Source organism: Trachurus japonicus, chromosome 22 (genome assembly GCF_045865225.1).
Source record: "Trachurus japonicus isolate A0001 chromosome 22, Traja_1.0".
Lineage (NCBI taxonomy): Eukaryota > Metazoa > Chordata > Actinopteri > Carangiformes > Carangidae > Trachurus > Trachurus japonicus.
In genome coordinates, this window is record NC_140928.1 from 5,698,238 (window position 1) to 5,723,959 (window position 25,722).

Sequence of the window (25,722 nt, forward strand, 5' to 3'; positions counted from 1 at the left end):
GAAATGCCAAATGCTGCCTTATTTTTTTGTTTTTGTTTTTGACGTTCATCTTCATTTTACTTGTCGTGGGCCCGGGGCAGGTTTTGAAAAAGGAAAAGCCATCTGTTCACTGAGAGATTTTATTTACTTTCCTCTGATGCTTTGTTATGATATTTTGTTTTTTTAGATCACTGCACAGAAAAAAATAAATTGTATGCATACCAGTAGAAAATGAGCAGTTAACAGTGATTTCCTGTGAAATGCCAAAAAAAGAAGAAAAAAAAAGCCTTGAAACTTAATCTATGGAGCAGATTGATACACCATAACGTATTCTGATATGATGCCACTTTTAACAGCATTTGTGGATGTTCTTGCACTACTTAATCATCAGAACATAACTCTACTGTACCTGTCCGTCTGATGTCGGTATAGTTAGATCTACTTTACACCGTACTGCACTTTCTTAATCGCTCTGTGATTTAAGCACTTGGCCTACTTCGACACCATCACCACCACCACCCACCATCACAACTCCGACTAGCCCGTGAGCTTGAAGCATACAGAAACCATCCGAACAAAAAAAACCGTCTTGTCATCTCAGTTCTGCTGTGCGATTGCAATATCAAGTGCATAGATGACTGTAGAGACATAATAAATGTGACTCAGCACTTATGAAGCGCAAGAATAAACGTCCTTCCTTCCATGTCTTCCATTTAAAAAAAGTTTTTATTTAAGTTGAACTTCGATTGTATTTTTTTTTTTTGTCCTTGATTGTGTAGCCGGTGGAGTGTGCTTAAGGTAGTATGTAAGATTGGAAAGTTTACAATTCGTGATGCAATTCTGTTTCACAAATTTTGTATATTTAATAAAGAATATTTTGTGTTTCTTGCTCACTGTATGTTTGGTGGTAAATCCTTCTTTGGGGCATATGTGTGTTTTTTCCTGCATCCTACATATCTTTTCATGTTTGCATTTAGGATTGTACAGAACATTTAGCTTGACGTGTAAGTAAATCCTTATATTAGTTTCACTTACATTTTCAATCCATTCTTTGGATTTTAGGTCTATAAAGTTATTTACACATTTTGTTACATCCACATCTTCACAGAGATTTTTCTAGGATTTAAAATTGTATAACAAAATGTAAAACCCAGTGCACTGAAAGCTTCAGGTCTATTCTGTCTGTGTCTTACTGATATACATATTCCTAAATATCCAACAATCAGTCAAAGCTATTTGTAAATCAATTGAAAAATGCTGCAATGACACCTGTTTAGTGAGGAGAACCAACAAGTTAAATCCATGTTGTGACTGGAGAAAATGTGTTTCATTGGATGATGCAGCAAATTAAAATTTTACAACTAGAACAACACAACATCACATTTTTTAATTATTATGATATCTGTTATATTCAAAAGCAATAGTGATAATATTGACCAGCATTATGGTGTAAGTTTGCACCCAGCTCACATTACTGGACAAAAAAAACATCCTTTCACTACTGACATTTTCTTTCCACAAACGACTGAAAATCACATGTAATAAAATGTACTGTTCAGTCAGATTATTGATGTTTCTCATGTCAGTTTTTCAGCTGTGACTTGTGCTGCTGAGTTTATTCTTTCTGCACAACTTTCCTGTTGCAGACCTGAAGTGAGAGGCGCCACTAGGGGGCCGTGTTTTCCTCTTTAAACAACCTCCTCCCTCTGAGCTTCAACAACTTTACAACACACTAACTTTTTTTTTTTAAATTTTTTTTACTGCTTGACTTTTATCGATGTAGTTGCACTTTAGCAGTTCACATCCCCTTTAAAACAATGACAACAAAGCAGGTTCTTCTGGGAAGTGTAGTCCGTGATCCCATACGCTGCCCTCTATGAGGTATCATCGAAAAACTACATTACCCTTAATGCATCGCGGCGCGTGAACAGCTGTATTTTGACCGCCAGACCTGCAGCTGCTGCTTCATGGAGAGCTGGTGAAAAGTTTATGATAAAACACCGATAAGGAGACGACAGACACACACAGAGACAGAAGTGTGTGTGTGCCGCAGCAGCAGCAGCAGCAGCAGCAGCAACATGTCCGAGTATCCGACCTTCCAGCTGGGCCAGTCTCGTTTCGACCAGGTAACTTTAGTTTTTTAAAAATCTGCAACAGGAACTGAGCGTTTTGTGTTAAATCTGCACAGAAACAGGCCCTCAAACCTATATACAGTCTATGCTTCAAACTTTAAACTGTAACTTCTTACTGGAGGTTATTAAATACACTTTCAGGCCTCTGCTTTATCTCGTAAACAGCCTCCATTCAGCGTGTCATCAACATTAGTAAACAGGTTGTATGTTCAAACACTGTGGACCTTGAACGCAACGCGAGAGTAATAATCTCCCTTTGATTTAAATCCATTTTATCAGTGTCAGTGCCTCAGTGTTAAACTAATATGACTTATATAGGATATTGCTTAGTTATTACTTATAAAACTGAATGAACTGCACTGATATTTAGGATTTCTACTGTGTTTAAGATTCTTGTTCAGCTTGGACATGGTGTAGGCCTGTTATGAGGTGAACAGGTGAAATGTTCAATCACACTGGAGACCTTGAACGCAGCCAGGATGAAATCCAAACACTCACCTCGCTTTTAAATCATTAAATCAACTGTCACTTGTGTATTTTGCTCAATTACAACTCCCTATATTTACAAGTGTCATTTGCTTGTTCAGTTTGTGCATGATACCAAACTTTACACACTTTGTGGAACCTTGAACGCAACGCGGATTCCAGTCAAAGAGTCAAAACCAGTGTAACCATAGATATATACGTGTATAGCCATCTATGAGTGTAACTGGTGATTGATCCCTAATAACTACAGAGAGTTAAACCAGCTTCCACTGGTGCCAATGTTAATTATTTGTTGTCTGCTTTTGCGTGATGGGAAAGTTTATAAACTATTTTGAACCTTGAATGCAACATGAAATGAAATTCCAATATGATTTTAAACCAGAGCTCTGAATTGATAATAATCTGTAAACTAGAACTCTATTGGCGCTGAAACATCCAGGTCAGATTGAATCTAGTATAAAAGGTCTGAGGTGAATGGGAACCTTCACACTGGGAACCTTGAACGCAGCTCAGTGAAACATCTGCTGCTTTGATTTTGATATTGACGATGTCTCTTGTATCTTCCAGCTTTATGAAGGCAACAATAAATCACTGGAGAACTCCTTAATAAAATAACTAATAGCAACAATAACTGGAGAACTCCTTAATAAAATAACTAATAGCAAACATAACAAGGCAACAGTGAGTAAATGACACAAAAGAAATGTTTAATCGCTTCCTTAAAAGAAACAGTTGTTTGCACATTTTGCTTTAGTTTCCTTAAAAAAAACCTAAAAACTTATTTTATAATTTACTATTAGAAACGTGGCATTTGGCCAATAATTATAATTATCAACTTAATCATGTAGAAGCGCTTAGATGTACTCATCATGGTGTTGACATGGAAACCAGGCAACACATGTTCAAAACAAATGACATATTGAGGAGGGATTGATCAATAATGAGAAGATTAATAACAGACCAAAAAATGAGAGCAGATCCAAAACAAGTGGTAATGTAATCATTTCAACATTTAAAGCACAAATATAACAATTATAATCAATATAACGTGGATGTAGAGGGTTGGGAGGCGGCTCCACTGGTTCCCATTGCTCACCATATAAAATAATATAATCAAATATAATTTAACAGAGTTATAGAGCCTCCCCCACCCTCCCTCCCCCCCTCCACCTCCTCTCATGTTTTTACCAACCGTCCATATGTTCAGGACACCACGAGGCGCAGCAGCGAGTTAGAAACCAGATTTCCATCTAAATTATTCCTTATGCTCAGTAATGAGTGACTGATCGAGAGGTGTCATTATAGAAAACCGATCGCACACGCGGTGTATGTGTGTGTGAGAGTGGGTTTGGGTCCCAGATAAGAAACAGTTTGTCTGAGGTATTAATGAGGAGGCTCCACCTGGTGTGTCAAAACAGCTGGCACGCTGGGATGTGGCTGTTTACCGGGCGACAGCTGGAATCTGTCCGTCTGACGCTGCTGCTGCTGCTGAGCTGCTGAGCTGCTGTTTGAATAGAGAGGAGAATGATTTTACCTGCACACTGAAGGAAAGTTAGATTTTTCTGAACTTTTTCACCTCAACTCCGGCGCTGCAGTGATCACACGCTGAGAATACAAAACTTTTAAAGAGCGTGTAATGTAAAGTAATCATCTAAATAAAACGACTAAACGATGATGGATGGTGTTTTTAATCATGTTGTCTTCTTCTCTTAGGGAACGTTCTTTGGTCGGTTCAGACACTTCCTGGATGTGATCGACCCCAGCACGCTCTTTGTGACAGAGGTACACACAATATTATTATTATGACAGTTTTTATTCAGCTGACTGTGGACTAATTAGAGATGAGAGCAACTCATTCATTGATGCAGCCGGAGACTGGCTCTCTCCTCTGATCTGAGGACTTTGGTACATTAGGATACATCTTTTATCCATATTTTGTGTTTTATTTATTGAGAAATGATCAATAAATCCACTCATTGGAATCAATGGAGGCATCACTGTAATAGAATGCAATTTATTTATTTAGCACATGTTTCTCCTGCAGCGTTGAAACCAGAATGCTAGTTTCTGCTCCACAAGTGAGAAAACCTCATTTAAGTCACACAAACATGTGTAACTACATAAATAACTAAAGATGAAGCTGTTCTCAACAATATGTTGTGTGTTTAGGTATGGACGGGTTTTGATATGATCTATTGTCACTGTATATAATAAATATGTTAGCACTAAGCAGCCTTCAACATTTCCATTTCCAATAAACCTTTGATCCTTTTGCTCATCATCGGTGCGTTTAAATTAAAAAAAAAAAAAAGTATAAACTTTATTAAAATCACCAACATTTTAGTTTCTTATAGCAGCTGCTGTCATTAGTGTTAATTTGTCTGACAAACAGATTAAATACATTTTAAATGAAGGATTCATTCTGGACATTCACAGATTGTTAGATGTCTGAGGAGGACGACTCATGTCTAGACTGTTGGTTTTTGATTTAGATAACAAAAAAAAATCCTGAGATGAGGAGAGGCTGATATGTAATTAGTGTTTCTTGAAGAGAGTGAACCACTTTAGTGTTTCTCTGCTGTCTAGTCACTTTTGGGGCTGTTGAGATGAAACCTGCAGAGTGAGGTCACAGACAGGTGTTCAGTCTGGAGCCAAAATGGCTGCATAGTAACATTTCATTTCATTTTTTGATTTATTCCATTCATGGTTTACATACTTCACACGGTTGCACATATTTACATGATGTACACATAGTCACCATAAATGAAAAGGAGCAGGATGAAGAAAAACGTATACCACCTGCCCCTTTCTATTGTTATAATTGCATTGGCTAACTATCAACACCATTTTTACAGTGGACACAGCTCGTCTATCCATCTTTTCTTTTTTTCCCTTCTTTTTCTCTTTCTCCTTCTTCTTTTTCGTAGGCACTTATTTTTTCTCTTTTAAACATTTTCTTAAACTGAGATATACTTGTACAACTTTTCTGTTCTTTGCTTTGTGAATGCCATAGTTTTACACCTGCAACAGAAATACACATTTGTTTTAAGCTTAGCCTTGCAAATGTATGTTCAATCTGTTATCCTCTTCCTCCATCTTGAACAACTTCTGTAAATGTTCTGGTAATGATCTGTTCTTTGCTTTATAATTTATTTTTAAGGTCTGAAGATCTATTAGATTGGTCACTTTCAATAAACCTGCAAACAATAAACATCATATGTAACAGGCAGAGAGAAGATGAAGACAAAAGGTTCAGAATTTGGTCTTTTCAGGGTTGAACAAGCACTCGACCCCCGATTTTTTTTATTTTTTTTTATTTACAAACTTGGGAGACTCTCTGTCCTTTTTGGTTTCCAGGCGGTCGTGTCTAAACGCTGCAGCGCTGCACTCGTCCTAACGTTTCCCCAGGTCTGGTCTGGGCGGTGTTGTGGTAGTTTTTGCTCCTGCAGTCATCAGAGCTCTGCTGCTCTGGGTAATGAAGCTGTTAGCAGGCTCTTTGGTGACAGTAATAGCGGCTGTAGCTCCTGGGATGTGATGAGGTGTGGACAAGTGGGGCAGCTGTGGAGGGAGGGGAGAGAGTCTACACACATACACACACACACACACCCTGCACCCTACTGGGCCAGGCGTAGCCTCAACTTGCCCCTAATGACGAGAGTTGAACAGGGTTGGATGTGATTTTTGCGTATGAACACACACACACATGCACACAAATGCAGAGAAAGAAGAACCTACACACACACAGTGACACACACACAGATGGCGAGCTCATTAGAACAAATTGGGCGACATGACCTTGTATTTTGCTCAGCATTAAGACAACCATCACACCACAGAAAGCGGCTCATTACCTTTTAGCAAACTCATTTGTCAAACTGAAAATCAGCAGGAAAGATTTGGAGACACACAATTACTGCACATTGACTCCAGTGGGTTCAACAGTGGAAGAGAGGAAAAAACTGTCCTGAATTTAACTTTTTAATATTTTTTTTTTTCTCCCTATCTCTCGGTTCAGAGGCGACTCCAGGAGAGCGAGGAGCTGCTGGAGCGTTTCAGACGAGGGACTCTGCCTCCAGGAGTGACCGACGCTCAGGTTGAACACTCAGAGATGTTCACTGTCCCTTTTTTTTTTAAATGACCAAATTAAAGGCTCGAGTGTTTAATAATTTATTTATGAAGTATAATTAACGATGACTGTTACTAATACGTTTTTCCCTCTGCAGCTGTGGCAGGCTCAGAAAATAAAGCAGGTAAGATGCTTCACACACACACACCTGGTTGTTATGGTGATGTCAGTCAGTCTGGCTCAGTCCTGGAGGTGGAGCTGGACATTCAGCCACAAACTTACAGTCATTTACACTGTAAAACTCCAGTATATTTACTGATGGCCTCCTTTACACCTCACTTTACCTTTGCATATTACTGTTAAGGGGAGACACTACAGGTGAATAAGCCTGTGCATATTCTCATTTGTCCAGGTCATAGTATTTCAAAGGAGGTTAAATCGAAAGCAACTGGACTTAGTTATTTGTCTAGGAAGACGTTTCACCTCTCATCCAAGAGGCCTCATCAGTTCATGTAGCATCTGACCAGGCTGGGACTGGTCCAACTAACTGGTGTGGAGACTCACTATTTAATCTCGGGGAAGGGAACCAGTGACATCATCACCCTTGTGAACGCCCACACAAGAGATGGTCAGATACGTACATGAACTGATGAAGCCTCTTGGATGAGAGGTGAAACGTCTTCCTAGACAAATAACTAAGCCCAGTTAGCTTTCGATTTAACCTCCTTTGAAATACAGGTGAATAGGGTAAAAATGCTAACGAACAGATATCACCATGAAACGTCCCAGGTTTTTCACTTACATTAAGACAAATATTTTTTGTATTACAAGTTTTGTCAAATTGTATGTTTAAATATGTAAATGAGGCAATATCTGATGAAATATGTGCTAATTTGCATATATTTCCAGAACCGAAATCTGAACAATGGATGAAGCCCCTTTCAAAATTCTTGTTTTATTTTGTTGACATATTAGAGTCAGAAGTTTTTGCAGAGGGGATTTTGGATATCTCTTTTTATCACTCTGTAAATGAGAAAATACTGTCACCAGCCCTAAGAAAATATCATGTTTTTAGGAATAAAATATTGTATAAATCAGGCTGTGAATGATATATCAATAATCCGCTCTGTAAAAACCTTCAGAATATGGAAAGGGATCAAACTGGAAGGTCTGGTGTCTGTAAGTGCTGCTGAAGTGGAGATTTCTAGCTCAGAGAGGAAAAACTCATTTTGAGAATTGTGAATTTAGGAGAAATGTACTGACGAAAGAGACAAAATGAAGTAAACCCATACTCTTATTCTACATTGCACATTAGATTTTACTTTTTGCACATGTGCCTTTTGCACCTTTAATCTAATTACCGTGTTTTTTTTGTATCATTATCACTAATGTAGAGTAGCTTTTCCTTTTTCTTTGCAAAGTGTTACAACCCTGGCTCGTGGGAAGCAACACAATGTAACACAAGTGAACATTAAGCATTTGCAATGAAGCCGTTTCCCTGCAGGGATCAATAAAGTTTTTCTCACACTGATTCAGAATTAGCAAACAGATCAGACACCAGTCTTTGTGCCTCATCTCAGGATTCACCTGTTTATACGACAAGTTTACAACAAAGTCAAAAGAAACATGGAGACGCAGCATTAAAATAAACGGCTTTAATGGGGAAGTAACAAGTACACCGAAGCAGGCGAGTGGCTTTAACTCATGTGCCAATTAGCAGACAGCTTGGAGAGATCGTCACTGAACTGAAGGCACGAGCCTGTCAGAGAATGATGTTCAATAATATAGAAAGAACCATGACAACAGATTTATATTTGTGACACAGATGGGAAGAAGTCGTCGGGTTTATCAGTAGCTACTGTGATACTGTATGTGAACAAATCAGTATCAAGTCAATCAAATCCAACATGAGCAGGACACATAGAGGTTAATCCAGCAGGAATCCGAATGAGGTTTTTCAAGTGGTTAAGGGGAGACACTGCAGGTGAATAGGTTAACATTTTTAAATAACAGATATCACCATGGAACTTCCCAAGTTTATCACTTACATTAACTTAGCTTACAAGTTTTGTCAAATTTTATGTTTAAATATGTAAATGAGGCAATATCTAATTAAATATGCGCTAATTTGCATACATTTCCAGAACCGAAATCTGAAAAATGGATAAAGCCCCTTTTCAAAATTCTTGTTTTATTTTGTTGACATATATTAGAGTCAGATGTTTTTACAGCGGGGATTCTATATCTCTTTATCACTAGGAGAAAATATTGTCACCAGCCCTAAAAAAAAATCCAATTTCGCCCTGTTTTTAGGAATAAAATGTTGGATAAATCATGCTTTGAGTGATATATCAACAATCCCCCCTATAAAAACCTTCAGAATATAGAAAGGGATCAAACTGGAAGGTTTGGTGTCTGTAAGTGCTGCTGAAGTGGAGATTTCTGGCTCAGAGTCTGAGAAAAAACTTTTGAGAAAACGGTCTTCAAAAGACTTGCACTGTAAAATTCCATAGATTTTTATTGTCAATCGTACTTTTACGATTGGTTGTGGATACTGAGGAGCTTTACAATGATACCTGACACGACATGGGTCAGACAACAAGCACAGCACAATATGAGCAGTCATGTTAACTTTTGGTGAATTTAGGAGAAATCTACAGACGAAAGAGACAAAATGAAGTAAAATAACCACCTTAATGTGGATTTTCTACCATTTCTTTCAACTTTTCTGAAAGAATACATGTTAAGGAAGAAAAATAGCCCAAAATCTCAAAATTGATCAGTGCATGAAAAAACAGTTTTTGCCTGTTAGTGGATCCTCAGTGTTACGGATGTGTGTGTATCTGCTGTGTGGGGCCATGTTTCCTCACAGAGACATGATAGTGCCCTCATACATGATGCTTTAGTTTACGACTCTGCATAGAAGCATCAGGAAGAAGCCGGACGCCTTCTGTTCCTCGCCAGAGATTTCTATCCGTCTTTATCTTATCTCATCTGGTAGCAGAGGAGAGGAGAGGAGAGGACGGCGCTCTGTCGTTGGTCTCTGGTGCACACGTATGATGCGACTTTGAAAAACGCTTATCGACACAGAAAAAAAAGAAAACATGTTAAGGATAAAAAAAAAAAAGCCCGAAGAGTAAAGATGAAAGCTCAGACAGCTCTAATGCATCAGTGTTGAAGGCTTCAGGCCCTGAGACTTTGATCGGTGCTTATGCAGCTGATTCAGGTGCAGACAGATAGATATCTGAAATACATGTTTAATGTTTAGATAAAATGCTGCCAGACAGTGTGACAGAAGAATTAAGCTGAATAAATCATCATAATACTAGAGGTTTAAACTTGGACTATAGATGGATGGATGGATAAAATATGGTTTTGCAGACTGAATTATCTCAACTATTATTGGATGGGTTGACATGATGATCCCCAGCAGATGAAATCCTTCTGTCGTCTGTGATCTCCTGACTTTCCCTCAAACGTCACCATAAGGTTGACATTATGTGAGTTTAATTTAAGTATTAAGAAATATTCCAACAGTGTTTGGACTGTCGTGCTATATGCTTTAAACATTCATGTTCCCCTCGGGTTTTATAAATATTCAGTCTTTGCCTTTTGTTGACATAATCAACAGATCAAAATCAAATAGCTTAAGTAGTTTGATTTAATACCTGTAAAACTGCTCAGCCTCCATCAGCCTCAGCCGGACCGGAGGATGAGATGGTGAACATGGTAAACACATTAACATGTCAACAGGACGTCAAAATAAAAGCACCACTTCTCAATAACATGTCAGGATTTCCTGGAAGAACAATGGGCCTCATTCACCAATAAGAGAAGGGAAGTTAAAGGGATAATTCAACATTTTGGCAAATTGGTCCATTGCCATAATCCCTATAGTCATAGCAGTAGGTTCATTACCTTTATTTGGCGGTGCGAGCTATTTTTAGAACAGCCAAACAACTCGTTCCGTTACGAGATGGAGTTGTTTTAGAGGGAAATACAGAGACTGCTTGCTGAAAAACTGTCCCTGAAGGCAACGCGCATCAGCAGTTTTGCATGAATTTCCCTCTAAAACAACTCTGTGTGGTAACGTTCTGTTATTATCTCATAGCGTGGTGAATGTGCAGGTCACAACTTGTCCACCAGAGCGTTTTGGAGTTGTTGGATTGTGTATTTGATGAGTTTGATGAGGGAAACCAAGAAATCCCATTAGCTTCCGTAGCGTAGCTCTGAGCAGCTCACGGCTCTGCTCCGCCGTTCTAAAAATAGCTTGCACCGACAATTAAAGGTAACAAACCTACTGCTATGACTATAGGGATTATGGCAATGGGCCAATTTTCCAAAATGTTGAACTATCCCTTTACAATGATACCTGACATGACATGGGCCAGACAACAAGCACAGTATGTCACAATAGCATGTTAACCTTTGGTGAATTTAGGAGAAATCTACTGACGAAAGAGACAAAATGAAGTAAAATAACCACCTTAATGTGGATTTTCTACCATTTCTTTTGACTTTTCTGAAAGAATAAGGAAGAAAAATAGCCCAAAATCTCAAAATCGATCAGTGCATGAAAAAACAGTGTTTTTGCCTGTAGTGTCTCGCTTTAATTGACTATTTACCTACTTTGTTTGCAATATTTGCACTTAAGTCCAATGTCTATGTCTATTTGACACTTTGTCTTCAGTAGTTTCACTTCACATTGACGATATAATTAGTTTCTAGTAACATGTAAAACTTTCCTTTCCAGTTTTTAGCTCCACAGCAAAACTCTCTTGAACTTAACAAACCCAAATGATTATGAGCTCATCATCGTCTTGATTCAGATCATTTGCGCTCTCATTACAGGCCATCATCCACCCTGACACGGGGGAGAAGATCCTCATGCCCTTTCGGATGTCAGGTACAGTATAGCTCGGTTTGGACGTCCGTGTCTGTGGGAGTGGGAGTGGGAGATCCGGGGTCTTGTTATGTTATGTGGTCCAACATTGGAGGCGTCCTTCACCCTGGGAACTGTCACAGCTCTCCAGGGCTCTTCAGGTTGTCTCAGGCCTGGAAAAGGTCACTCTCAGCTGGGCGCTGATTAAAATCTCTCTCCCACGGTGACGGAGAAGTTCTCGCGGCCTCTGAGTCGGGACCAAAATACTTGTGTTTGCCTCCTCAAAGTCTCACCTACGACATGTCTGAGGCTGAGGAAGGGATAAAGGGGATGAATGTGGGAGGAGAAACAGAGGGATGAACGTGTTAGGACCAATACAGAGTAGATGTCAGACTAATGTGAGCATAGAAATCTGCACAGAAGAATAAAAGTAGAAGGATTTAGAGATTAGAAATATGAGATCTTAGAACTGTTTGATTTGAGGTTAATCTGTTGTCAGGTTTCTGAGTGGAAGTGATGACACTGACTCTGTCTTTACACAGGGTTTATCCCGTTTGGCACACCGGTGGTAAGATCACATTTAATGTTTACATATCGTACTCTGACATAAATATATTCTGTCCATTTCTCTTTTTGATCATTCATTGTTTTTATGTTTTGTAGTGAGTGTGTAAAGTGTTTTTTTTTGTCTTTGTGCAGGTTGTCGGCCTCCTCCTCCCAAACCAAACACTGGTGTCGACCATCTTCTGGCAGGTAAATGCATCCCACGTCCTGACTGAGACAATACCATAAAGACACGCCTCCTTTTGTTTTATTCATTCATTCATTTATAAAGACGACAGACAATAATAAGCATCTCTGTAGATTTCCCAGCATTCAATCCAAAGTTTACAACAGTAATCCTGACAAGATGCTCGAAAAACGGTGACGTGACAGGTTGAGAAATCCAATCATATGACAGGAAGACACCAAAGTGACAACTACGACAATAAAATTGGAAATCTTTGTGGTGGTGTCACAGGACAAAACAATGTATAAACATTGACATTTCATCCACTCGACAATGAGTAAAAATGTATATAAACTTTGCACAAAAAGTAAGGAAATTTGTGTTTGGTAGATTATTTCTTTGTTGTAGCCTAACCATTCATTTGGAAATAAATCTTATAGCGCTGGAAAGCCTGTTTATTACCCTTTTAAATGGTGCCACGCTTGTAAGGAACATTCATTTGTGGGGTAAGCAGCAGAGCTAAGTATCTGGGTTGCGCCCATGAAAAATGTGTTTATTTCATACATTTAATCAAATTTGCATTTTTATGTGGGAAAATACTTATATTTATCATAAAAATATTGATCTCAACTAAACTAAGAGCTTCATTTTCTGCTTTTTCTAGAATGGTTTCAGTCACTGATATCAAGTTCATTTGATCATAGATATGTTTCCCTAAGATATACCACATCTAGAACAGGGGTGTCAAACTCATTTTAGTTCAGGGACTACATACAGCGCAATTTGATGTCAAGTGGGCGGACCAGTAAAATAGAATCATTATAACCTATTAATAAAGAAAAAAATGTCCCTTTGCTTTAGTGCAAAAAAAGTTAATTATTAAGATGTTTACAGTTAAAGAAATAAGTGCAATTTCAACAATATTATGCCTCTTCTGTCTTTTCACACACAAATTCATCCCGTGGGCCAGATTGGACCCTCTGACGGGCCAGTATGTTTGGCACCATTGATCTATAACCTTATAATCAACAAGCACATACAGCACCTGTAATCATACACAATAATAAATCACTGACAGTAACATGCTCTTTAACTCATCTTCCTCTCCTCTCTCTCTCTCTTCTTTGACCAGTGGTTAAACCAGAGTCACAACGCCTGCGTTAACTACAGTAACCGTAACGCCTCCAAGGTAACCAACACCGTCTGCACTGAAGCGACTGATAACAAACGCTGTGTCTGTGTGTTGCTGAGCTGCTTGAACTGTCGTCTTTTTGTTTTCTCGCTTCTTTTTCATTTTCACTTTCACTTCAGCCAGCTCCAGTTTCCAAATTCGTGCAGGGATACGTCGGAGCAGTGACGAGCGCCGTCTCCATCGCTGTGAGTTCACTCATCCATTTATACCCATGAGTCACTTTATAGATATAGATATTAGTCTGCCTTCAGAGTTTAATGGTCTGAAGGTTGTTCCAGATATAGATTTTTTAAAATTAAAAACCAAATATTTTGAATGATTCTGACTGATTTGAAATCTAAAGAAGCGGTATAAACTTTTAAATACCACTTTTCAAAACACCCTTTATCAGCTGAGTGTGTTTCTTACCTTTTTATATCATCAAAGGACTCAAATGTCAAAAGAGTATAATGCATGTTCACACACCTGCCTGACACAAGCCTTAGTGTGGACATGGGGCTCAAACCGAGCCAATTACTGATCCCGCTGGGCGCTCATCCGGCTGCTGCTGCTCTGACAACGGCAACAAGCACAGGAGAAGAAGAAGAAAGACAAAACACACACACACACACCACACTCTCGGGGTGTGTGGAGGGTGGAACGACAGGCCGGGAGGGGGCCAGGAGCTCTCCAATTAAACGTCCGCTCTGGTGACGCCCCCCCACTGTGGCGGGGAGAGCCGGCGGCTGCAGTGGCTCGGTGGTGTGTGTTATCAAAGAGCACATAGCCTCCGTCAGAGCAGACTGCTGTGGAGAAACACACAGAAGCTGCTTGTTTCATCCTTTATGCACAAAGACAGAGATGTCACCTTTCTCCCATTTCTGACAATTTGGTTTCATTTGTCTCTGAAGCATCAGTTTATTCACATACTTATCCCACACGTTACTCACTCCAGACACTCAGCACATCTTTCTGTCTTTTTTTTCTCCCCCATTGTAAAATTGGAGTCAGGCTCATGTGTGTCTGGTTTGCAGGTGGGGTTGAATGTGTTAATCCAGAGAGCAAACCGCTTCAGCCCAACAACCAGGCTTTTGGTGCAGAGGTTCGTCCCCTTCCCAGCAGTGGGTGAGTTAAAAAAAAAAAATTAAAAAAAAAGAAACCTCTTCATCAACCCAAGACTCACGTGGCCTTAGTACAAAGAAATTTAAAGTTCAAACTTTCAAGTGCTCCGAGTATAAAAAATAATATGCACAATAATAGTAAGTAAGTAATAAAGCACAATTTAGTGATTTTCAGATCATTTCACTGATACACAAACCATTTTAGCGTGCTAAGGTGAATTATTAGCATGTTAATATGCCTGTAGCTGACATGGAAACTATGGGATGTTAACATAGGAATAGATTGAACATGGTAACCTTGTGCATTCAGATTAAGCATGATGCCATTAAAACACTACCGTTGACATAATACCACACTAATATTTGATATATCCTTCCTCTTCTAACCTGAGGTTCATTGACTTGCTTTGCATTCAGTTGCATTGCACAGTTTTAAGATGATGACAGATGATCTGAATGAAAGCTGCAGAAAACACCAGTAAGTGGCCCTTTAGTTTAGTTTGATAGTTTGATACCAAGGTCTGGAATGCTGATACAGCTTGATATCAAACTAACAATAAACTCCTTAGTGGAGCATGCTAATGTAGAATGAGCTAAATCACTCGCTTTGTTATGTTTATTCATAATTGTTGAGTAGCTCATGCTACAGAAAAATGCATGGTTCTGGAAACTATATGTAAAGGACAATATGTGGTCTGGTTGAACCTTAATAAGAGGAGAGAGAGAAAAAAATAAAGAATGAGCTAAATCTACATGTAGCTGACAAGACTTTGGGATTTACTTATTTATTTTAAGTATAAACATAGAAACAGGGGCTTTGACCACTAAATTGTCAATTAAAAATAGATATATCAGAATTTTAATGTTATTTCCCTTGTTTTCCCTCTTATAATAGCTCTGTAAATACAACAAAGAGGTGTAAGGTAATTCTTCATCTTCTAAACGTGGTGTTTTTCCTTCAGAGCTGCTCTGTGATGATCAGTCCTGCAGCTCACTGAGCCGTTTGTCTCGGTGCTCGTCTCCGTGGCGTCCTGCAGCCGCTCTGCTCTGCTCTGTCAGCCGCTCTGTGTGTGGAGCCACAAGGCTGATTTTCATGCCACTCTCTCACAAACACACAGTCACACCCAGGGGTATAGACCCGTGTCCCAGAATGCCCCAGGCTGCTGGCTCATAATTAAATTGTTTGCCTGCCCCCCTCCCACCCCTCCACCCCTCCCCTTCCTTACCATGGCGGTTCTTCTAATTAAATCAACAGGTTTCTACAGCGCAGCCTTTGCCTGGTAATTGGCTGCTCGTTATAACTCTGCTGCCGCAAACAAATTGGATAATTACCCCTAAAGTGGCGTCTATGTCAAGGCCTCATTTACCTGATTTCTGTTTGTTCATTGTTGTTGCTGTTGTTGTTTTGGTAGCCTTATATAAAAGGTAATTAAAATGGCTAATTGAAGCGAGCGAAAGCAAAGTGCTGTTTGAATTTTCACCCGCTTGATTTTGTTTGCTTACTTAAGGCTAGATTTATTTGTAATAACCTAATCAAGCAGCGGCCTGTCACTCAATTAGATTATGAAGACCTTAACTGGAGGGAAAAACCGTCGCCGGCAGAAATTTATGGGCACAATTAATTTGTTGTCTTCTGAAAATATTTGTCATTATTTGTGATATTTAGGAAGTAATTATGCGAAAAGTTCTTGGATGTATTTCCATCAGTGTACCACCAGTTATTAGATGACAATTAGAATGTACATAAATGTAATTATTTCACATAATTACAAATTACAGCCACATAGTCAGCATTTAGCTGCACTGGCTTTTCATTATTCAATTAAAATTTCTAATTACTTTGACGCCTTTTATTAATTTAATTTAATTACAAATAGGTTTGTTTTAGAAATTTAGATCTGTTTGTTGTAGTGTTTGTTATTCCTTTCCAAAAATCCTACTATCTGTGCCTTTTATTAATTGGTCTGCAGAATAAAAAAAAAATCCCTTGTAGGTAAAAAGAGCTATTTGCTCAGTCAATTGAATTCCCCTCACAAAGCGACCTGGCAGCCCTGCAGCCCTTAGCACAGATAACTCTGAACGCTGTTGTCTTAAATTAAAAAGGCTCGCGGCACCACCACTAAACTCTCTAAAATGAGTTTTTCTTATTCCTATTAGAGTCAAGGAGAAAGGATCATCTGCATTAACATACATTTGTGTTCATTTTGGCTCTCGTGAATAAATCACAGGGGGCAACAACAACAACAACAACAACACGGCTGTTTGTTGACCCGTCACTCACCTTTTTGTTGCGTTGTGACTGTTGACTCGAGTCAAAGTCACACAAACCCCTACAGCGTCATCTCATCGGTTGTCTAGGTTACAGTGATGGTCTTTCAGTGGTAAATGAAAAATATTTACTGGTTATAAATTCTTCTGTATTATTAGTAATGTTAGCATTTATACATTTTAACTTAAAAGACGTATTTTTATAATGAGATGAGACGTTTTCTTGGGTATCATCAGCATCTTCTTTGACCCACATACATGTCAGTGCATCCATCCACCCACAGGGCTTTTCCTACCATCAATGCAACCCAAAGGGCTTTTCAGAATAAAAGCATTAAAAATATCGGTACCTAATCAACCCTACACACAGAACAATCAGGAATATATATTTTTGAATAGCAGAAATACGACAATAATAACAGGAAGTGAGGAAACTCCATCATGAATCTCATAAATTTGCACTGAAGAAACACTGAAGACTAGAGAGCAAAGATAAAGAGAAGGTACAAAATGGAAAGCTAAAACCAAAATAGGAGTTGTAAGGAAAAAATGTTTCTAATGGGTTTCTACTTTCTAATTAGCCATCAAATTGGACAAATAAATGTGGATGGATGGATGGATGGATGGATGGATGGAAGGATGGATGGATGGATGGATGGATGGATAGATAGATAGACTTGACAGGAAAGAATCCAGTAGATATTTCAGTCTCAACAACACTAACGCCGCTAAACATGTTTTAATTCTCAGAATAATTATTTCATGATCCTGAGAAAACAGTTTGTCCTGTTTTAATCATTTTTGCCAGAACATTTCGTCATGATCTTTGAATAGTTATTTCATTATCGCAGGAAACTTGATGAAGTTCTGATATTATTCTAATTAGCTCAGCGTCGTCTGTTCTTCCATAAATTACCAGTGCGCTCACTCTGATGATGCTACAGTTGAAAACCATTCATTTAAACCTCCTCGTGCTCTCGCTGCAAAGAGCCCTGACACCTTCCTTGGCACCCGAGCCAGAGGGTGAAGAGACAATATGCTCATTTGTGAAATAATAAAATATGTCAATACCACTTTTTTTTCTTTTTCTTTTTAAGAGCGTTGTCACCTCTCTCTCCACAGCGAGCGCCAACGTCTGTAATGTGGTGCTCATGAGACACTCGGAGCTGTCGCAGGGCATCAGCGTGCTGGACGACAACGGCAACGTGGTGGGAACGTCCAGAGTAGCTGCCAGGCATGTATGTATGTTGGTTTCACCGTGCTGTAAATATATCAAGTGCTGTTTTTGTTTTTAACATTCAGTCATTTTGTGATTTTTTTTTGTCTATCACAGGCTCTTCTGGACACGGCCCTGACCAGAGTGGTGCTGCCCATGCCCATCCTGCTGCTCCCGCCCATGGTCATGGCTGCACTGGAAAAGTAAGAAACTCCTCATCACACAGACTTTAGAGAGAAACAACATCAGGATTCAAACTGTAAATCACACGATATTAGACAGAAGAAAATCCAGATTAGTAAAGTCAAAACCAACTTTCAGATTTCAAATATCATGTTTTTGTCGTGCAGACAGTTGGCTCTCAGGCTTCTGAGGTAAGGGATAGTTCAACATTTTGGTAATCACATAGTTTTAGGAGTAGGTTTGTTACCTTTAATTGTCGGTGCAAGCTGTTTTTAGATTGGCGGGGCAGAGACGTGAGCTGCTCACGAAACGGTACTTTCCCTCAAAACTCATCAAATACGCAATCCAACAACTGCAAAATGCTCTGGTGGACAAGTTGTGACCTACACATTCGCCACGCTACGAAGTAATAACGTAAAATTATGTAACATGACGACACATGAAGCAAATACTCAGAACTACTTGCGTTTCTTAAATCACACCGCCCAGCAGTCGTGTCTGAAATGGAGTTTCAGCTACACGTTTACCTCTAAAACAACTCTGTCTTGTAATGTTGCATTATTATCTCATAGCGTGGTGAATGTGCAGGTCACAACTTGTCCACCAGAGCATTTTGGAGTTGTTGGATTGTGTATTTGATGAGTTTGATGAGGGAAAGGTGAAAGTACCGTGCAGCTCTGTTGTGTTAGCTGAGCAGCTCGCGTCTCTGCCCCGCCGATCTAAAAACAGCTTGCACTGACAATTAAAGGTAACGAACCTACTGTGACTATAGGGAATATGGCAATAGGCAAATTTGCCAAGATGTTGAACTATCCCTTTAACCTATTGATGGAGTTGATGTTTCTATAGGTGGCACCATTTTCTTTGTTCATTAACCATTGTGCATTCAAACATTTGTCTCTTTCAAATTCTGATGTTGCTTTAACTGCATACGATCCAACACATGATGTTCCCCCGGAGGAGAAAGAGACCAGGCCTGCATTGTTTGCAATAGCAACAACAAATGATTTCAGCCTTACTGCTGTCATTATCAGTGCTATAAAGTAGTTTGTTTTGTGTTTTTTTTCATTTTAAAAAGCTAATTATGGCTTTAATTGCAGCAATAAAGGCACTAAACCTTTTTGGTGTTCAGCTATTAGAAAAGTCAGATTAATTCACAAATGCAAATGACTCCTAATTAAATGACAATTAAGAAATAGATAATAAAGTTGGTCGTAAATTTTAGTCAAAAATATAAATATCTCAACATCGTCTCAGTCTGCTTTGTGCTGAGAGCTGCTATAGTTTGATAAGCCCACACAGTCACTCAACCGGCTCCACCACTGTGTGATATGACTGTAATGACGCCTTAATGATGCAACGTGTTTATGTGGACGTCCTGTGATCGATGGCCTGACTGTGCCTGCGGTGCGCCCAGGAATGTGGCTCCATATTAACAGCACTTGTCCCGACTGCTCCGAGCGGGCGGGCGGGCGGGCTCAGGCAGCCGAGCCACAGCTGCCCAGGTGTGTTTGGGATTCCTGGCAGCTGGATGAGTGAACGCTGGGGAAGCGAGGGAGAGCGAGGTAGAGGAGGAGGTGGAGGAGGTCGGGTTGGCTGGAGATGCAGGCGAGTAAGCAGCTCAGCTATCCTCCATGTCAGCTCGCCTTCACTGGCTCTCAATGGAGCGAGAACAAGGGGACAGAGATGGGTCTCTGGGCGGCCCCCCAATGATGGATGACACTGCTGAGAGCTGGTTTAGTGCAGTGACAGCGGCTTCTCACCTCACAATTGGACTGAAAACAATGATTCGGGCTTGTTTTGTTTTGTTTTGTTGAGAAATTTGCGTAGATGGGATTAACAGTGTAACCTCTTTTTTGTTATTTGCATATACATCGAGCATACAGTTCGTATTTTATGTTAACATGAGGTCAGTGGACGTTAGCGTAGCTTTGCATAAAGACTCATAAAGCGGCGCAGCTGAAAAAACTTAACACACATGAGGTAAAACATTGTTTATTGTGCAGAGTCAGACTCTCAACGTTTCACTCGTCAACTTCACCAAACTTGTCAGATGGACTCAGCACGTTAACGTTTCCTAACTGACAAAAAAGCACAACAATTAGCAGTGAGTAGATGATGAAAATGAATCGGTAACACTGCGATCCTGCAGAAAATGGAAGAAGGATTTTAGAGTTAAGTTAGTTAGGAGTCATCTGTCATATTGATCTATATAAGTGGAAGGAGGAGACATGTTTATCATCTTGTGTCATAGTTACTGTGTCAGTGACAGTAGGCTAACTGTTTACTTAAGTATCTCTTCTTAATGTTGTGTACAAGAGATCTGCTGAACGTCCTGTTGCAACATCTGTTAACAACTGAAAGGTCATCTCCTCTATATCAGCTACAGTATTAAAACAACAGCTTTTCTCTGCTGCTAATACACTAGCTTTTATTTAAGCCTTTTGACTTAGAATAAATGTACTTTATTAGGGAAATCTGTTTTAGATTAAACCTGCTGCACAGAGCTGCAACAATTAATTGAACAATAATCGATTATTAAATTAATCGTCAACTATTTCAATAATCGAATAATCGGTTTAGGTAGTTTAAAAAAAAAAAGTACAAATTCTCCAATTTGAGCTTCTTAAATGTGAATATTTCTGGTTTCTTTGTTCCTTTATGACAATAAACTGAATATCTCTTTGGTTTGTGGACAAAAGAAGACATTTGAGGACGTCATGTTGTGGTTTGGGAAACACTGATTGACATTTTTTAACATTTTATTGACCATACAACTAATCGATTAATCATTTAAATAATGCAAATGCAAAGAAAAGACTAAAAACCTGCTAAAAATACACAATTCAATCCTGTTCTGTTATGTTTTCATGTTTAACCCCCCTCACCTCCTTCACCTGTTAGTGTAGGAATGTATATTTCAGTTGTATTAAAGCTGCTTTTACTGGATGATGATGGTGTTTTGTCACTGTGAACTGGTTTATTCACAGTGACAGACGCAGTCAGAGCACCACCACCAGTCAGGTTATTCAACAGTCAGTGAATGCAGCAGTGTTGTTGCATGGAAACTGTCATTAATTTGAGATAAAATGAAGTTTTCCACCTGATCTGAAGGTTTTCAGACTTCCACATGAGCCCAAATCTTCTTCCTGCATCTCACATACCTCACAACTCTACTTTTCTCTTTGTAATCCAGTTCCCTAAAAATGTGTATCTGCACATTTGTGTGTGTGCGTGTGTGTGTGTGTGTGTGTGTGTGTGTGTGTGTGTAGCCTAATTAAACCATGGCAGCCATATGTGTTAATGAGCTCCCTCATTAGGCAGTAGCTCTCCTCGTTAGGGGGAGAGGCGTCGCTGGTGGAGGAGCGATGGAGCGGCTCTTTCTCAAGCTCCTGCTGAGTTCGCTGTCCCACACACTGAAGAGGGGATTATCCTACGAAGGGCAACGAGGAGGGAGTAGAAGTGTATTTCTGGAGATGGAGGAGCCATGTAAAAAGCCCTTTAAAAAATAAATCTGCCTAATCAAACAGAGACTGCACAGCTACTGCAATAGGTGGAAGGATAATACCAAATAACAATAAACTAGATTCAGATGCAAACCTCCTTTTTATGTTTATTATAAGTGCAGCAAAGAAAGATATTGAACTCTGAACAGGCTTCATGGTGTTAATGTGACATATTATTGGATTTTAGGTGGTTGCAGTTTTATATGTGGTTCTTTTAAGGATAAACATGTGCAAGTGAATGTGTCGTGCAATAGGGTTAATACAGTATGTGTTTTCTAATATTCTCACATTTTTAATAAAAAAAAAAAACTTTGATCTCTCCACTTCCCAGGAATGTGTCAGTCCCACGACATAATTAAACACTAATCCACCTCATTTCAGAGAATAAGTGGGCTGTGAAGACACGGCGCTAAAGACAAAACCTGCTCCGCCCTGAATGTTAGTGTGTGTGCAGTTATTTTTATGTCTGTAAAATCATCCCCAGGCAGACACCCTAACCCTACCTGACTTTTTATTTTATTTCTCTATTAATGTCGTTTTCCTGTCGAGGAGCTTTGATGTTTCTACATTTTATCCTTAAATAGTCTGAATACTCTGCCTCAATTATCAGAAAGATCATTTCCACCAGCGACTGTGACCTTATTTGGCAACATTTAAAATTGTTTTTGACAAATATGTTGAACTTGTCTTTGGGATTGTTTCAAATATTAACATTTAACAAAATGAGCTTTTATCTCCTGAAGGCTTCAGAGTCCAGGAGACAGTAGTTTGCCTTGATGATTGGTCTAGGAAAGTGCATTGAATTCTTTAACTCCTCCATCTCTGAAATGTGATGAGTGAGTTTTGGGTGAACATTTTTGTTTTTTTTGACTTGAACACACCTTTTTTTCACCTGTGCGTGTCTCCTCCTCCACCAGGCTGCCTCTCCTTCAGAGCCGGCGGAGGCTCGTCCTGCCCGTCCACAGCCTGGTGTGTCTGGCTGCCTTCGGCCTGGCTCTGCCTCTGGCCATCAGCCTCTTCCCCCAGATGTCACAGGTACAGATTAGAACCTCCTCACAGACAGGACGTCATTCTATAGTTCCCGTTCTGAAGCTTCTGCACTGTAACAACCAGCTGCACTCTCGGGTTTCTATTGATGACATTCAGTTCACTGTGTCTGCTCATGCTTCCTTGACATGACAGAGACTGGAGGTTGAACTGGAAACCATATTTCAAAATGAACCCTGGTTAAAAAAAAATATTCAAGCAAACATAGATTGATTGATTGACTGTTTTATTTCGTATGAATGACAGACATACATATGTAAAGGATAGGTGAGAAGCCAAGGCTGATGAGGAACCTACCCCCTTGCAACTGTTACATTTACAACCAATCATGGTGTAGAGACAAGATCATTAGGCGACTTTGCATATAATACAGAGACAAATTTGAAACATAATTAAGTAAGCAAAACAGACAGTAAAATGGGATGCTGCTCTTGCAGAATTCATAAATCACAGTTCATGAGAAATGAAACATATTCTCATCTACATCTCACATGGCCTGTTTTGGAAACTTTTATTTTGAAGGAAACCATTTCCTCCATCTACCGATCTCATGGCTGAGACGTGACACACAGCGTCTTCCTTGGAGCTAGACAAGATTAAATTCTCCACACATGACTTGACTGATAATTTTTTTTTTTTTTTTTTTTTTTTTTTACAATCACTGGCAGCTCCTGATCACGGGTGTTAACAATCTGACTTCCGAGATGAAGAACACATTTTTGGCGCGATGACAAAGATCTCCCAACAATCAGTTATGCACCACAAAGACCAACGTAATCATGTCACTCTTGTCCTCTGTGCCGATCCCCGGAGCTCATTCTTTTCTTTTTCCTTTCTGTCTCTGAAAGCAGACAGCTCGGCTCAGATCTGCTGCAACTCTGTGTCAGTGACTGATGTTGATGACCGGAGTCTCCTGACCTCCCTCTACGTTTCCCATTGACTTCACGGAGGCTCTCTCCTAATGAGGCGTAGCCCTCGGAGACAGAACCTGCTCTGTTATGATCTGCCTTCTCTCTCTCGCCTCCAGTCGCTGAAGCCATCCAGGCTGCAGCAGGCCGTGATCTAACTTTAGCCTCATTGGCTCACTCATGCACGGTTCTTCTCCTTCATTAAAGGGATAGTTCACCCAAAATTCAAATTTCAGAGTCCTCCGTGCCTTCTCTGAGTTACGGGGGGGTCCACGCAGCAGTATTTGTCCATGTAATGGTTGTGAATGGTGCTCACTTTTCTTCGTCCAAAAAGACACACCAAAAAACATCCAAATACCTCCATACTGCTCGTCTGTAATGTCCCTCTTGTATTTAGGCCCCGACATGAGAAATTGTTCCGAAAAAATTAAATAAGTCTATATTTTAAGTTTGTTTGTAGCGGAAGCTCCCAGTGTCTCAGTTCACTGCTCTTCCTGTGTCAGTGCAAATCTCGCGTGATTTTCACTGACCGGCGGAACAATTTCTCATGTCGGAGCTTCAATACAAGATGGACATTACAGACGAGCTGTGTGGAGGTATTTGGATGTCTTTTTGGTGTGTCTTTTTGGACGAAGAAAAGTGAGCCCCATTCACAACCATTATATGGACAAATACTGCTGCGCTGACCCCCCCGTAACTCAGAGAAGGCACGGAGGACTCTGAAACTTCTCACAGCTCTTAGTCGACATGAGGGTGAGTAGATAATGAGTGAAATTTGAATTTTGGGTGAACTATCTCTTTAAATGGCTGTGGCCATGATGTTGTTGTTTTTTCACTCCATCTCTCTCTCTTTGTCTCCTTCTTCTCTCTGCCAAATGACTCCGCTGACACAAGCCAACCGGCTCTGGCTTTAAAATGTTTAGGATTTAATTACCACTGGAAATAGCTCAGACAGCCATATGGCAAAAAACTTCAGACATATGTGCCGCCAACAGTCCTGTGAAAAGCTGCCTCCCGTTCCACACCAAGGCCTGTTTTTCTCTCACAAGTCCCTTTTTTTTGCACTTTCGCAAGCATAGCAGATGAAAAAAAAGAAAAAAAAAACTCCCCAAAAAGCAACATGAATGCCCCGCTCCCCTGGACCCCCCGCCTACTCAATTTGTCCCACTTCCCCATTTCACACCTACCAAGATGTCTGATTAGGATTCAGCCTCCAACTCCAACAGCCATCTGTCTCTGGTTCAAATATTAGGAGATGCAAACCTCAAATTAGACTTTAATCTGCCAAATTGGCTTTTTGCACATTAGCAGTAAATACAGAACATTTAAAGCCTTTAAGAATTATTTAGTTGCAAATGAAACGCACTTCCAATCTTTAAGTAGCGGCTCGTGTGGACGATTAAAGGCGGTGCAACGCGGCACGCTCACGTACAGGATGTAAACTTGTTATACATCTGACGGCTCGCGCCAAATATCCGAACGTGCACCGTTGACCTTCCTGTTCTTGCTTTGATTCCCACAGATCAGCGTGGATCGGTTAGAGCCGGAGATCGCCATGGCAACAGATTGCAAGACCCTGACATACAATAAAGGCCTGTGACTGAGTGATCCCCCCGTCCCCCTATAGGACCTGAAGATGCGACCTGCTGCTGCTCCTCGGCGACGTTCAAGCTGCCACACAATGAATTATGGTAAAAAAGAAAAAGAAAAAAAAAATTGGCTGCACCGGCCTCAGAGGATTTAGCATATGTTTACAGAGGACGGGGAGGTTCATGTTGGGAATACATGTTGTTTACACCAAGGCAGTGGTTGTTAATTAAGAAATAACACGATGACATATTGTGATATGGGAAAGTGAACGTCAGATTCACCTTTTAACACGGAGTCTGCTACATTATCGCTCATATTGGAGAGGCTAAGTAAGCTTAGGTTCCTCTCCTCCTTCTTCACAGTAATGGTAAATACTAAACCGGTGGATCACAACGGGGTCAGACTGTGAATTAGGAATAGATCGGCTGTTTATTTCA

General features: G+C 39.9%; 1 protein-coding gene across 1 annotated transcript; it reads left to right on the top strand.

Annotated features, from left to right (window-relative positions):
- The first annotated feature begins 1,919 nt into the window (after positions 1-1,919).
- sfxn5a (sideroflexin 5a) lies at positions 1,920-25,548 on the top strand. The gene is made up of 14 exons (XM_085767638.1): positions 1,920-2,105; positions 4,311-4,379; positions 6,613-6,690; positions 6,821-6,847; positions 11,515-11,569; positions 12,088-12,113; positions 12,245-12,298; positions 13,408-13,464; positions 13,587-13,652; positions 14,481-14,571; positions 17,958-18,073; positions 18,169-18,254; positions 22,658-22,775; positions 25,218-25,548. Exons 1-14 carry the CDS (start codon positions 2,058-2,060, stop codon positions 25,293-25,295), a joined length of 969 nt encoding a protein of 322 aa, XP_085623764.1. The 5' UTR covers positions 1,920-2,057; the 3' UTR covers positions 25,296-25,548.
- Positions 25,549-25,722: the final 174 nt, after the last annotated feature.